The sequence below is a fragment of the Podarcis raffonei genome, chromosome 3, assembly GCF_027172205.1.
Source record: "Podarcis raffonei isolate rPodRaf1 chromosome 3, rPodRaf1.pri, whole genome shotgun sequence".
Taxonomy (NCBI): Eukaryota; Metazoa; Chordata; class Lepidosauria; order Squamata; family Lacertidae; genus Podarcis; species Podarcis raffonei.
Genome location: NC_070604.1, coordinates 105,843,847 through 105,856,968, shown reverse-complemented (window position 1 = coordinate 105,856,968; position 13,122 = coordinate 105,843,847). Strand labels below are relative to the sequence as shown.

Sequence of the window (13,122 nt, the reverse complement as noted above, 5' to 3'; positions counted from 1 at the left end):
CTTAGTTGACCCAACCGTGTTGCCGTACTAAACCGCATTAGAAGCCTATGTCTTGACGGTTCACCAAGTCTCTTGCCTGCTGTGTTTTTACGGAGAGGGAGGCTCTCTTCTGCAAGACAGGGGTCACCTCCAGGCATCTTGAGTCCTCTGGCTGCACTTCTCCACAACCTTCTCCTTTTGTATATGTGCGTGGGAAGAGCATGGCACTCCCTAGCCCATGGCGCAGCTCTCTCCGGTTCCCGCACAGCCGGAGCGAACACAATAGGCAGGCAATTAAGGGATCATCCCTTTTGCTCTGAAGGGCATGCAGCAAGAACCAGCGTTTAGGGTTGATTAAAAAGCCAGGCAGACGCTTAACAAGAGCATGCCTCAAAGCAGTACATCACTGTTGCAGTGGAAGGTAGGTGGAAGCACCCAGAGTGGAAGCACACTCCTGCTCAAAAGGATCGCTGGTAGCAGAGTGGGGAAAGGCTTTGGCCTAAAGCTTTGTAGGGTGGGAGGTGGAGGTCAGGGTGCACCAGTGGACTTGATCTGTTGGAAACCCCAGGGGTCAAATTTGGCCCTTGTCACTCCCCAGGCTACACCCCCCCAACCAGTGATACCCCTCCACTGGCTCTTTTTTGCAGCCTCCTTGGGTGGGCAACGCCTGGGATAGCTCAGTTGGTAGAGCACAGGACTCTTAATCTCTTTTTTTTTTTTTAATAAATTTTTATTAAGATTTTACAAAACAAAGAATTCATCATTTCAAAATGTATCCTTTCCATACATAAAGTTCACATGAAAAACAAGTACAACAGAAAAACAAAATTATATAACAAAAAGGAAAAAAAAAAGAAGAAAAAAGAAAAATAGAGAAAAAACCCTTATTCTTAAAATTATGGAGTTTCATACCCCTCTGTCTTGACCTCCTCACATCCCCCTTTTTTGTGTTCCTCTTTATTCTAATCCAATTCAGCAAATTCAAACCCTTATTAAACCATACTTAATTTTACATTCTTCTAATTATTATGTCCCGATTTTCCATTTATTTTAATCCATATCTCATCTTATATACTAATGACATAATAATGTTCTGTTCATAACCCCTTATCCTTTTTAACATTCTTCTTTTAATTTACCTTTAACCAAGTCACACAAACCCTGTCACCTTCACTTCCCACAACATATTAGGACTCTTAATCTCTTCACCCTTGTACCTACGGGACTGCCTCTCCCGGTATGCCCCACGGAGAGCCTCAAGGTCTATAAGTAGCAACACCCTAGTGGTCCTGGGCCCTAAGGAGGTTAGATTAGCTTCAACCAGAGCCAGGGCCTTTTCAACTCTGGCTCCGGCCTGGTGGAACGCTCTGCCTCATGAGACCAGGGCCCTGCAGGATCTGATTTCTTTCCTCAGGGCCTGTAAGACAGAGTTGTTCCGCCTGGCCTTTGGCTTGGAGCCAATTTGATTCCCTCCCCCTCTTTCTTTTTCCTTTCTCCTCCTGTGATGAGGCTGGATTTTAATATTTTAATGTTTCAATATTTTAATGTTGTATTTTAATCTTGTTTTTAAGTTGTATTCATTCAACTTGTTTTTATTATTGCTTGTTAGCAGCCCTGAGCCCGGCCTTGGCTGGTGAGGGCAGGGGATTGTTGTGGGTTTAAGCCCCACGTTGGGCAAAAGATTCTTGTATTGCAGGGGGATGAACTCGATCACCCTTCGATTCCCTTCCAACTCTACAATCCTATGATTGTATGTCTTTAGGCGCCTGGCGAAAACATTATTCTTTACCCAGGCCTTTGGCCTTTGCAATATGAGTGGACTGTCATTATGATTTTCTTCTCTGATTTTCTTATTTTTATTATTATGCCACGTCAGTTATGTTTTTGATGTTATAATTGCCCTGGGATCTTCGGGAAAAGGGCAGTATATAAATTGAATAACAGCCATACCTTGGAAGTCGAACAGAATCTGTTCCGGAAGTCCATCTGACTTCCAAAACTTTCGGAAACAGAAGCGTGGCTTCTGATTGGCTGCAGGAACCTCCTGCAGCCTATCAGAAGCCCCGTCGGACGTTTGGCTTCCAAAAATAGTTTGCAAACCGGAACAGTCACTTCCAGGTTTGCAGCATTCAGGAGCCAAAACATTCAAGAACTAAGCTGTTCGATAACCAAGGTACTACTGTATTATTATTATTATTATTATTATTATTATTATTATTATTATTACTGCTATAATAACAACAGCAAGAACACGTAGTAATGCTAATAATAATAATAATAATAATAATAATAATAATAATAATAATAATTTATTATTTGTACCCCGCCCATCTGACTGGGTTTCCCCAGCCACTCTGGGCGGCTTCCATAGAAACCAAAAATACAGTAAAATATCACAGATTAAAAACTTCCCTGAAGTTCACTAGAGCTGCCCTCCTAAAGATGCCGTTCTGTGGTGCAGGTGTATTCTGTTTGCACAGAACCGTGCTCTGGAGCTACCTAGGGCGGTTCTGCTTACTGCCCCCCCGTCTCGTCTGTTTCCTTTTGCAGGGTCCAAATTATGTCTAACAACTCTCTGGTAATCTATGACGTCACTAGTGAGGATTCCGGCAAGTATACGTGCATCGCCGGAAACAGCTGCAACATCAAGCATCACGAAGCTTTCCTCCACGTCGTGGGTAAGGGATGTTCGCATAATATGCCCGCTCAGCCACTTCACTCTGCAGAACTGGCACTGTTAAAGGCGCGCCACATACTACTCATTGCACATTTGTAAGAAATCAATCTTGTAGTGCCTGTCGACCTTGGGAAGATCCTTTCACTGTAATCTTCTCTGCGGCTGCTAAAAACATCTTTCTTTAGGCAAGCCTACCCATTTATATATATGTGTGGAATGTTGACATAGGCTTTTTTTTTTAATCAATACATTTTTATTCAAATTTATGTAAATAAACAATTCCTTATAAGTATAAGGTACACAAATAAACATGCCAGTAAATATTACAATATATATATAGATGTACATATATTTCATTTACATAGTTTATTATATCCCTTCCCTAAACAAAACAACAACAACAAAAAAAAACCCCTTTTGGCTCTACCAAGCCTTGGACTCCCCTCTACCCTTTTGGTAAGTATCGAAAACAATTCTGTAGTCACGTATTTTATTTTTAATCTTATATATTAACCGCTGTTAGAGTTGTTCCATTCCCGCTAATGTCCTCTACAAATTATTTCCAATGTATTTCCAGTATTTATTCCAGTTTTTATGAAATTCCTGTTCATCTTGATCTCGTATTCTTCCTGTTAGTCTAGCAAGCTCGGCATAATTTACCATTTTAACCTGCCAGTCACTTATACTAGGTATAGTTTCCGTTTTCCAGTTTTGAGCCAACATAATTCTTGCGGCTGCAGTGGCATAAAGAAATATTATCTTATCTTCTTTTTTAATTTCTTTACCCAAGATTCCTAGCAAGAAGGCTTCAGGTCTTTTGGGAAAGGTATATTTAAAAAAAATTTTAAGCTCATTATAAATTAGTTCCCAAAAGCCTTTCACTTTATTGCATGACCACCACAGATGATAGAAATCGCCTTCTGCTTCGCCACATTTCCAACAACTTTTGTTCTTTAATCTGTACATTTTAGCCAGTTTCACCGGTGTATGGTACCACCTGTATATCATTTTCCATATGTTTTCCCTCAGTGCCATACACGCTGTAAACTTTATATTTTTATTCCATAGTTCCAGCCACCTTTCAAAATCGATATTATGACCAATGTCTATCGCCCATTTAGTCATTGCCTCCTTCACCTCCTCGTCTTTTGTATACCACTCGAGTAACATATCATATATCCTAGACAGTATTTTACTCTTGCCTTCAACAACCTCCACATTGAACTTAGATTTTTTATCTTCAAATCCTGCTTTCTTTTTATCTTCTTTTAACAAATCATTCACCAGCCAGTATTGCAACCAGCCAGTGAGTAGGTTTTTTATCTCTTCATACGGTCTAAGTTTAATACCTTGTTCTGTTTTACTTATAAGTTCTTCATAAGTGGCATTTTTCTCTTCCATATTAGTTTTCTTGATAGTTAACACCTCTATTGGTGAGATCCACCAGGGGGTCTTCCTTTCCAATAGATTTTTATTTCTCTCCCATACCTGAAATATTGGTCCCCTGAAAATGTGGTTTAGGAAGCCCCTGTGCACCTTCACCTTTTCATACCATAGGTACGAGTGCCACCCATACCTATTATCAAAGCCCTCCAGATCCAATATGTCTCTATTTTCCAATCTAATCCAATCTTTTAGCCACAGTAGACATGCCGCTTCATAATATAGGCTCAAATCCGGTAGGGAAAAGCCCCCTCTTTCCTTTCTATCTACCAGTATTTTCATTTTTATTCGTGGTCTTTTTCCCTGCCAGACATATCTCCCCAGGGCTCTCTGCCATTCTTTACATTGCCTTAAACCTTTAAGTACAGGTATAGTTTGAAATAAAAACAGCATTCTGGGCAGAACATTCATTTTCACCACCGCTATCCTCCCCAAGAAGGATAGTCTCATTCTCCCCCAGATTTCCAGATCTTTCTTGATGTTCCTCCAAGTGACCTCATAATTATCCTTGTATAGATTAATATTCTTTGCCGTAATCCACACTCCAAGGTATTTCACTTTCTTAACTGTCATAAGTCCCGCCCTTTGCTCTAAATCTAACGTTTCTTCCTTTGTTAAGTTTTTAACCAGCATTTTAGTTTTATTCTTATTGATCTTGAGTCCTGACACTGCACCAAACTCTTCAAATTTTTTTAAGGCTTCTTTTACACTGTATTTTGGATCTTCCAGTGTTAGTACAATATCATCGGCAAAAGCTTTAATTTTATGTTCCTTCTTTCCTACTCTGACTCCTTTAACCTCTGTTGTTTCCCTCAATCTCTTACTAAGTATTTCCAATACTGTTATAAATAATAAGGGAGACAGAGGGCAACCTTGTCTAGTCCCTTTAAATATATCAAAGGATTCTGATGTAGTGTTATTTATTATAAGTTTTGCCTTTTGTTCATGGTAGATTGCTTCTATACCTTTTCTAAATTTTTCTCCCATCCCCATCATTTTCAGACTTTTCATCATGAACCCCCATGAAACGTTATCAAATGCCTTTTCGGCATCTATGAATACTAGGGCAGCCTGTTTATCTATTCTCGTGTCCAAATATTCGATAATGTTTATCACATTTCTTACATTGTCCCTCAGTTGTCTCCCTGGAAGGAAGCCTGTTTGGTCTTTATGAATTCTGTTATTTAATACCTTTTTTAATCTTTCTGCCATTACATCTGCGAACAACTTGTAATCGTTGTTTAATAGCGAAATTGGTCTGTAGTTTTTCACCTCTAAAATATCTACATCTTTTTTAGGAATCAGTGTGATATATGCTTCCTTCCAGGTGTTCGGGATCCTCCCCTCTTTTAAAATACCGTTCATCACTTCGCATAAAGTTGGGGATATTTGATCGCTTAATATTTTGTAATACTTGGCCGATAGGCCATCCGGCTCCGGCGCTTTTCCAATTTTCATCTTTTTTATAGCCCTCTTTATCTCTTCTTGTGTAATCATCTGGTCTAATAACTCTTTTTCTTCTTTTGTGATCTGTTGCATCTGATGTTCTTGCAGAAAGCAATCTATTTCATAATCTGTTTCTTTGCCTCTTTTATATAGGTCTTTATAATACTTCTGGAAAATCCTTTTTATTTCTTTTGGTTCTTCTACAATCCTTTCTCCATTCTTTATCTTACTGATCATGTTTTGTTTCCTCCTTTCTCTTATTTGCCATGCCAAATATTTCCCTATCGTATTAGCTGATTCAAAATTCTTCTGTTTCATCATTTTAATTTTCCATTCAATCTCCTGATTAATTATCGTGGAAAATTTGGCTTGTAGTATCTTTATATTTCGTTTTACAGTCTCATCGCCAGGATCTATAGTTAATTTTCTTTCATTTTCCGTGATCTGTGTTAAAATCTGCTCTTTCTTTTTCTCTTTTTCTTTTCTTAATTGACTGTTTTTCTGAATCAGGAAGCCCCTCATGACTGCGTTTCCTGCGTCCCACACTACCTCTAAAGCTGTTTCCCCATTTAGGTTCCATTTAAAGTACTCTTCAATTGTTTCCTTAGCCTTAGTTACTATTCTCTGGTCATTAAATAGAGATTCATTCATTCTCCATCTACCTACTCTAGTATCTTTACCTTTTATCTCTATAGACACCGAATTATGATCAGATATAGTTTGTGCCAGAATTTCCGATTTACTTAAATTCTGCGTCAATTCCTTCGATATCCAAATACTATCTATTCTCCCCCAGCTCTGGTTTGGGTTTGAGAAGAACGTATACTGTTTTGTAGTGGGGTTTTTGAATCTCCAGGCGTCAATTAATCCTATATTATTGACTAGCTCGAAAAATGATCAGGGTAGTTTTCCTTCCTTGGTCTCTTCCTTTTTTGTTGACTTATCCAAATTTGGTGATACCACACCGTTAAAATCACCCATTAATATCATTTTGTGATCCATCCATTCCATTAACTTATTACCTAATTCAGAGAAAAAAGCTGACTTTTTATCGTTAGGTGCATATATTCCAACGACAATTATTTTTTCTCCTTGAAACACCATCTGTACTACTATCACTCTCCCTTGATCATCTTTATACAATAGCTGAGGATCAAGTTTTTCTTTTATATATAATACCACGCCTCTTTTCTTAACCTTGTCAGAAGTCGCAAAATCCATCCCTAATCTCTTATTACTCAGGATTCTCTTGTGCTTATTTATTACATGAGTCTCTTGTAGACAGATTAGATCAAGGTTCTTTTTCAGTAATATATGAGCAATCTGGTTCCTTTTATTTTTATTGTTCAGTCCATTCACGTTCCAAGTCAGAATTTTTAAAGCCATCTATTATAAAGTATTTATAAGTTATCAAATCTGTATGGAAACTACTGTTCCTTATCTTCTCTCTCTACTTCTTCCCTTTCTTCTGTTGGGTTTAACCCTCTTTCTTCTTCACACCCCTCCCCCTCACCCCCCTCCCCCTGCCGCTCCTCCATCTCCTCCCACCCCACCATCTTTCCAAAATCCTTCTCGTATCTCCTTGCAAATTTTTCGAGTTCTGAGGTGGTGGACAGTTTGAATCTTTTTTCCTTAAAATAGAATGAAATACCTTCCGGGAACTCCCATCTATATAGGATCCCATTTTTCTTCAACTGATTAGTTAATTTTTTATAAACATCTCTCCTTCGAAGAAATCTCGAAGGGATCTCTTTAAATATAATAATTGAATTTCCTTCAATATATAGCCTTTTGCTGTAATTCTGTTTCAGTATTTCATTTCTTATCTCCAACGAATTAAACATGGCTAGTACATCCCCTGGCAGCTTTTCCCCCTTAACTTTAGTCGATTTTATTCTTATCCGGAAGATATTTGCTAAAGAGTAATTTATCTCTTCTTCCTTCTTATCTAACCAGATTGCTAACTCTTTGACCATTATAGATCTTATGTCCTCATTTGGATTCTCCGGTATTCCTCTGAATTTCAGATTTAATTGGTTTTGTCTCATCTGTGCCATAGCCATGTTATCCAGCAATTCTTCCTGTATCTTTCCTATCTCTTTAACTTCTATTCTAATCCTGACCACCTCCTTCTTGCTGTCTTTCGTATCCTTTTTGCACCCTTTTCATTGAATCCTCAAGTACCTTAGCTTTTACTGATAGATCTTTAACTTTTCCTGTCAGTTCACCCACCACCCTTTCCAGTTTCTTATCCAAGGTGTCCTGTACTTCCATTAGCTTTCTCTCAATATATTGTTCATTATTTTTGAATTCTTTCCTTATTTCGGCCATCAAACTATCATAGTCCTTAATTTCTTTCCCCTCCTTCCCCTCTTCTTGTCTAGATGGCCTTCTTTCCGCTGGCGTTCCCACCCCCTTTTTCATTTTGTGTGTTTGATATTCTTCCTTCTTTGGTCAACACACAAAAATTGCTAACTTCCTCAATTCCTCCCGTTATATCTGGCCTTCCATATATTTTCTCAGCAAGGTAGCGCCCTCCACATAGGGCCTGCCTGCTAATCTCGTATGATCCGTACCCCCACCAACAGGAATATCATAACCAATAAAGGAAGGCAGAATGCCAATAGAGGAGAACAAAATGAAAGCCAAAGATATGTGGATGGCGATGCCAACGTCTCTCAAGTACTACAGAAAGGATCCGCAGACCTGCCTGTAAAGGCTTAGAAACTTAGGAGAATATCGGAAAGAGCGATGGGGAAAGGCTTAAACATCCAAGTTTTAAGAGTTTTGCATGGTGTGTAAATGAAGACACGTAGTTAATTCTTCAAAGTCTTATGGGGAGTGTAATAAGAGTCTCCATCCAGGGGCGAGTCTGTGCAGGGGAGCTGTGTCAAGAGGAGAGGTGTTCTTTAGGACCGGCGGCTTTTTATATGACGTTGAATCCTGGTGCGCTATCGTATTTAGGTTCCCTTCTCTCAGACGCTCCCCTCCTCTTTCCACCAAAATTATTATTCAGTCTAGAACATATGCTCTATGCTCTTTCTTCTCCTATTTGACGATTGGAGTGTATCTCTTTAAGACAAGGAGAGGGGAGATAAAAGCAGAGGGAGCCAGGTGACGAAGCAAAGATTCCCAAACAGTTCACTTTTTCTCCTCAGCCTCCTCAGAGGTTTCTTCACTTCTCTAATCCTTCTGTTATCTCTCAAATTTTCCCAACCTTTTATTAAGTTAAGTGTGTGCCAGTCTCTATCCTTAATTCAAATATGCTTAACGCCAAAACTAGGAAAGAAAACGTTGCATACTGTTTAGATCAGTCCCTTCTTAAATGCTGCATTCAAGGAAGTTGCGTACAAGAAAAAGTAAAGACCGTCCATAAGCCCCACGCCGGTCGTTGCTGTAATAGTCTCCGACCCGATGAAACAAAGGAATTCCTTTCCCTTCTTTCTAGTCCATTAAAATGTCTCACTGTTACTTTGCCTCCGACTCTTTCTACTTAGTGTCTGAGGTCTTTCCTCCACGCCCGCTTAGCGGCTACTTTCTTGCTTTCTTTTTCTCTCCCAGCCTTCCGCTATACTCCATTTTACTCTTACCGCCAGTAGTGGATTCCTTCTCCTTTCACCGCATATTTCTTTTACGCTGGGTTCTTCCGTTAAACTTCCTTTAACCTTAACTCGGTTATTTTTCGCTGTTTTCTCGTTGTTTTCTGCACAGTCCTTAATAGCAGTTTCCCAGCTGTTGTTGGAGATCTGCCGCTTTTCACACGGAGCCTGAGGCTTCACAACATGGAGTCTGTTACTTCCCCTTCATGCTGCGGCTCCAGCCCTGTTAAACGCCGACAACACAGACGAGCACACACAGCTTCGCTGGGAGTTTGTCCCTCAGGATAATCCTCCTGAGGTTTCGGGGTTCACGGAGCCTTCGTGACCCCTCTAGACCTCCAAGTTGTTCGAGACCCCCCCGGAGGGCAGCCTCGCGCTCCTTTCCTGTGGCTGCGGCGTCCCGGAAGTCCGGCGGAATGTTGACATAGGCTTTAAATGTCTATGCCTAATAAAGGATCTTTCTTGATTGATTGATTGATTGATTGATTGATTGACTGACATAGGCTTTAATAAGGATTTTAAAAAAATTTCATTGATTTCAGTTATTTTTGTTTTGTTTTATTAATTTTCACAAAAATACAAACAAACAAAGCACACAAACAAACATAAATCATAACCTTATTGAACATTGTTATTAACATTGTTAAGTGACTTCCTCGCTTCCCCTTGGTTGAATTTCCATGCATATCCTTACAACGGCTTTCCAAATCCTAATTCTTATAAACCTAACTTAGTTCATTAACATCCTTATATCTTTTCAATTCAAAATTGTACATGTTAAACATCACTTAACTTATATATAAATTCCTAAGCCAATGATTTCAGTTATTTTTGAATGTTTCAGAAGTTTTTTTTTAAAAAAAATCCATGTTATTGTTTTATTCTCTTTGCAAACTGCTCTGAGGGTTGTTTTTTTAAATTACAGACAAACAACATACAAATATTATGAAATAAGTGTCCATTTCAGAGTGGTCAGGCAAATGTGTTAGGGGTGCGAGAAAGTGACTCTGTTTTTTGGCAAGACATATTCTTCATACTTGTGGTTGAAAAGGAGAAGGGCAGAATATTCTCATGTCTGCGTACTATGACACTTAACCGCACCACTAGGTGGTAGCCACCATTGGACACAAAATACCCTACGCAGACTGGTTCTAACAACATCTGAAAAGAACCGTTCACCCTGCTCAAGAGGCTGGCACAGCTGTCCTGATGAAGGGAGGGTTGTCGGGCTAATTCTGTACATTGCAAAGAAAAGTTAAGAGCATGCTTGGTTGCGGTATGTACTGTGGCATGTGGTGACCAGATGTGGCCGCTGTGATGTGGAGGCAGCATCACAGGCCTCTGTTTCATGTCATGCCTCCTCCTTGCTTCCAGACAAACCGGTGACGGAAAGGGAGGGTGCACCAAGCAGCCACACTCCCTACAAGATGATCCAGACCATCGGGCTGTCCGTTGGAGCTGCGGTGGCATACATCATCATTGTCCTGGGCCTCATGTTTTACTGCAAGAAGAGGAGGAAGGCGAACAGGCTGAAGAAGCAGCCGGAGGGGGAGGAGCCAGAGATGGAGTGCTTGAATGGTAAGATGTTGGAACTTGAATCCCAGCCAGGAATGGGGTAGCCTACATTCAGGTTAGGCTTCCTGGTTCAGAAGATGAATGAATTATTCGCCTTCGTTGTGGACAGATGCTTGGGCCTGCAATGGTTCCTTTTCAGGAAGGTAGTCTGAAGAGCTGTCCAAGTTGATAATTATTATTATTATTATTATTATTATTTATTATTTATACCCTGCCCATCTGGCTGGGCCTCCCCAGCCACTCTGGGCGGCTTCCATAGAAACCAAAAATACAGTAAAATATCACACGTTAAAAACTTCCCTGAACAGGGCTGCCTTAAGATGTCTTCTGAATGTCAGGTAGTTGTTTATCGCTTTGACATCTGCTGGAAGGGCGTTCCACAGGGCGGGCGCCACTACCGAGAAGGCCCTCTGCCTGGTTCCCTGTAGCTTTGCTTCTCGCAATGAGGGAACCACCAGAAGGCCCTCGGCGCTGGACCTCAGCGTCCGGGCAGAATGATGGGGGTGGAGACGCTCCTTCAGGTATACTGGACCAAGGCCCTTTAGGGCTTTAAAGGTCAGCACCAACACTTTGAATTGTGCTCGGAAACGTACTGGGAGCCAATGTAGGTCTTTCAAGACCGGTGTTATATATGTATTATTATTATTACTATTATTATTTATTTATTTATACATACATACATACATACATACATACATACATACCCTGCACATCTGGCTGAGTTTCCCCAGCCACTCTGGGTGGCTCCCAATCGAGTGTTAAAAACAATACAGCATTAAATATTAAAAACTTCCCTAAACAGGGCTACCTTCAGATGTCTTTTAACAATAAGATAGCTGCTTATTTCCTTGACATCTGATGGGAGGGTATTCCACAAGGCGGGCGCCACTACCGAGAAGGCCCTCTGCCTGGTTCCCTGTAACCTCACTTCTTGCAATGAGGGAACCGCCAGAAGGCCCTCGGCGCTGGACCTCAGTGTCCAGGCTGAACAATGGGAGTGGAGACGCTCCTTCAGGTATACTGGGTCGATGCCGTTTAGGGCTTTAAAGGTCAGCGCCAACACTTTGAATCGTGCTTGGAAACGTACTGGGAGCCAATGCAGATCTCCCAGGACCGGTGTTATGTGGTCCCGGCGGCCACTCCCAGTCACCAGTCTAGCTGCCGCATTCTGGATTAATTGCAGTTTCCGGGTCACCTTCAAAGGTAGCCCCACATAGAGCGCATTGCAGTAGTCCAAGCGGGAGATAAACCAGAGCATGCACCACTCTGGCGAGACAGTTCACGGGCAGGTAGGGTCTCAGCCCTATCACACTGTGACAGAGTCTTCCCTTACTTGGGATGGTCCAAAGGATGTTGGACACCACAATTCCCAGCGCCATCCAGCAGTTGGAGATTATGGAAGTTTTAGTGCAAAACACCTGGAGGACAGACGACTGGGAAGGCCAGTCTAGGGATTATAGACAAAGACTAACATAATCTCCAGGAGTTCTTGAAAGATCTCAGATGTGACATTGCTCACCTCCTAACTTAATCTAGAACTTGTACTCAAAATCTGCCTGGAAAGTAGATAACACTACTTGTTGTTGGGTTTGTTTTTTAATGGGGACCTGGGAAATGACAGGCAGTCAACTTAGCATCTGTCCCGGGTACCGTATATTGGGAGAAAGTGGTATTAAAGGTGGAATGATACAGAATATAGAAGTCTTGCTGAAGAAGTCCTGCAATGCTGGTTCCGAGTTCTTTGAGTGTCAATAAGTGTGTGGGTAGAGGTGATCTGGTTGCATATTTGGGCTTTCAAAATGCGCCTCACTGAAGGCTCCTGAGTACACTTATGGGATAAAAGGGCAGGGTCTCTTAGGGATGAATAACTTACTAAAGAAACAAAGAATAAGAATAAACTGACAGTCCCACAGTCGAGGGGTGCTGGGGACGTGTGCTTCTTACCTTGTTAATAAGTTATTTGGAGATAGGGATGAGCAGTGAGGAGGTGACCAGATTTGCAGATGGTACTAGATTATTCAGGATCCTGAAAACTCAAGGAGATTGAGAAGAGCTCCAAAAGGACCTCTTTGAATCAGGTGAATAAGCAGCAAAATAAGTTTAAAATGGTGCACATTGAGGCAACAAATAATTCTAACTTTACACTTGTATCAATAGGATCTGAAGCATGGTATTCTGCCTCTTTTGTGGAGAGAAAAACACTTTTAAAAGATTGGAAGGAACATCTATAAATTTGCTTTATTCAGAGAGGGCATGATTTTAAATTACTTGGTGCCGATTTTAGTGGGCTTTTGTAACTTTCCCTCCCAACGCTGATAATAACCTGCAGGAAATAATGTAGCTGTGCAGGGAGGGGACTGTCTGCCTCTTTCTAAATTGCTATCTCCTGCCTTTTGAGATGTT

General features: G+C 40.8%; 1 protein-coding gene across 1 annotated transcript in view; it reads left to right on the top strand.

Moving 5' to 3' along the window:
* The window catches only part of PTK7 (protein tyrosine kinase 7 (inactive)), a 116,051-nt gene that overhangs the window by 95,970 nt on the left and 6,959 nt on the right, over window positions 1-13,122 (top strand). Inside the window, exons 13-14 of the mRNA XM_053383405.1 lie at window positions 2,530-2,657; window positions 10,519-10,722. Of these exons, the coding sequence (XP_053239380.1) occupies window positions 2,530-2,657; window positions 10,519-10,722 (332 nt within the window). The remainder of the gene's footprint in view (window positions 1-2,529; window positions 2,658-10,518; window positions 10,723-13,122) is intronic.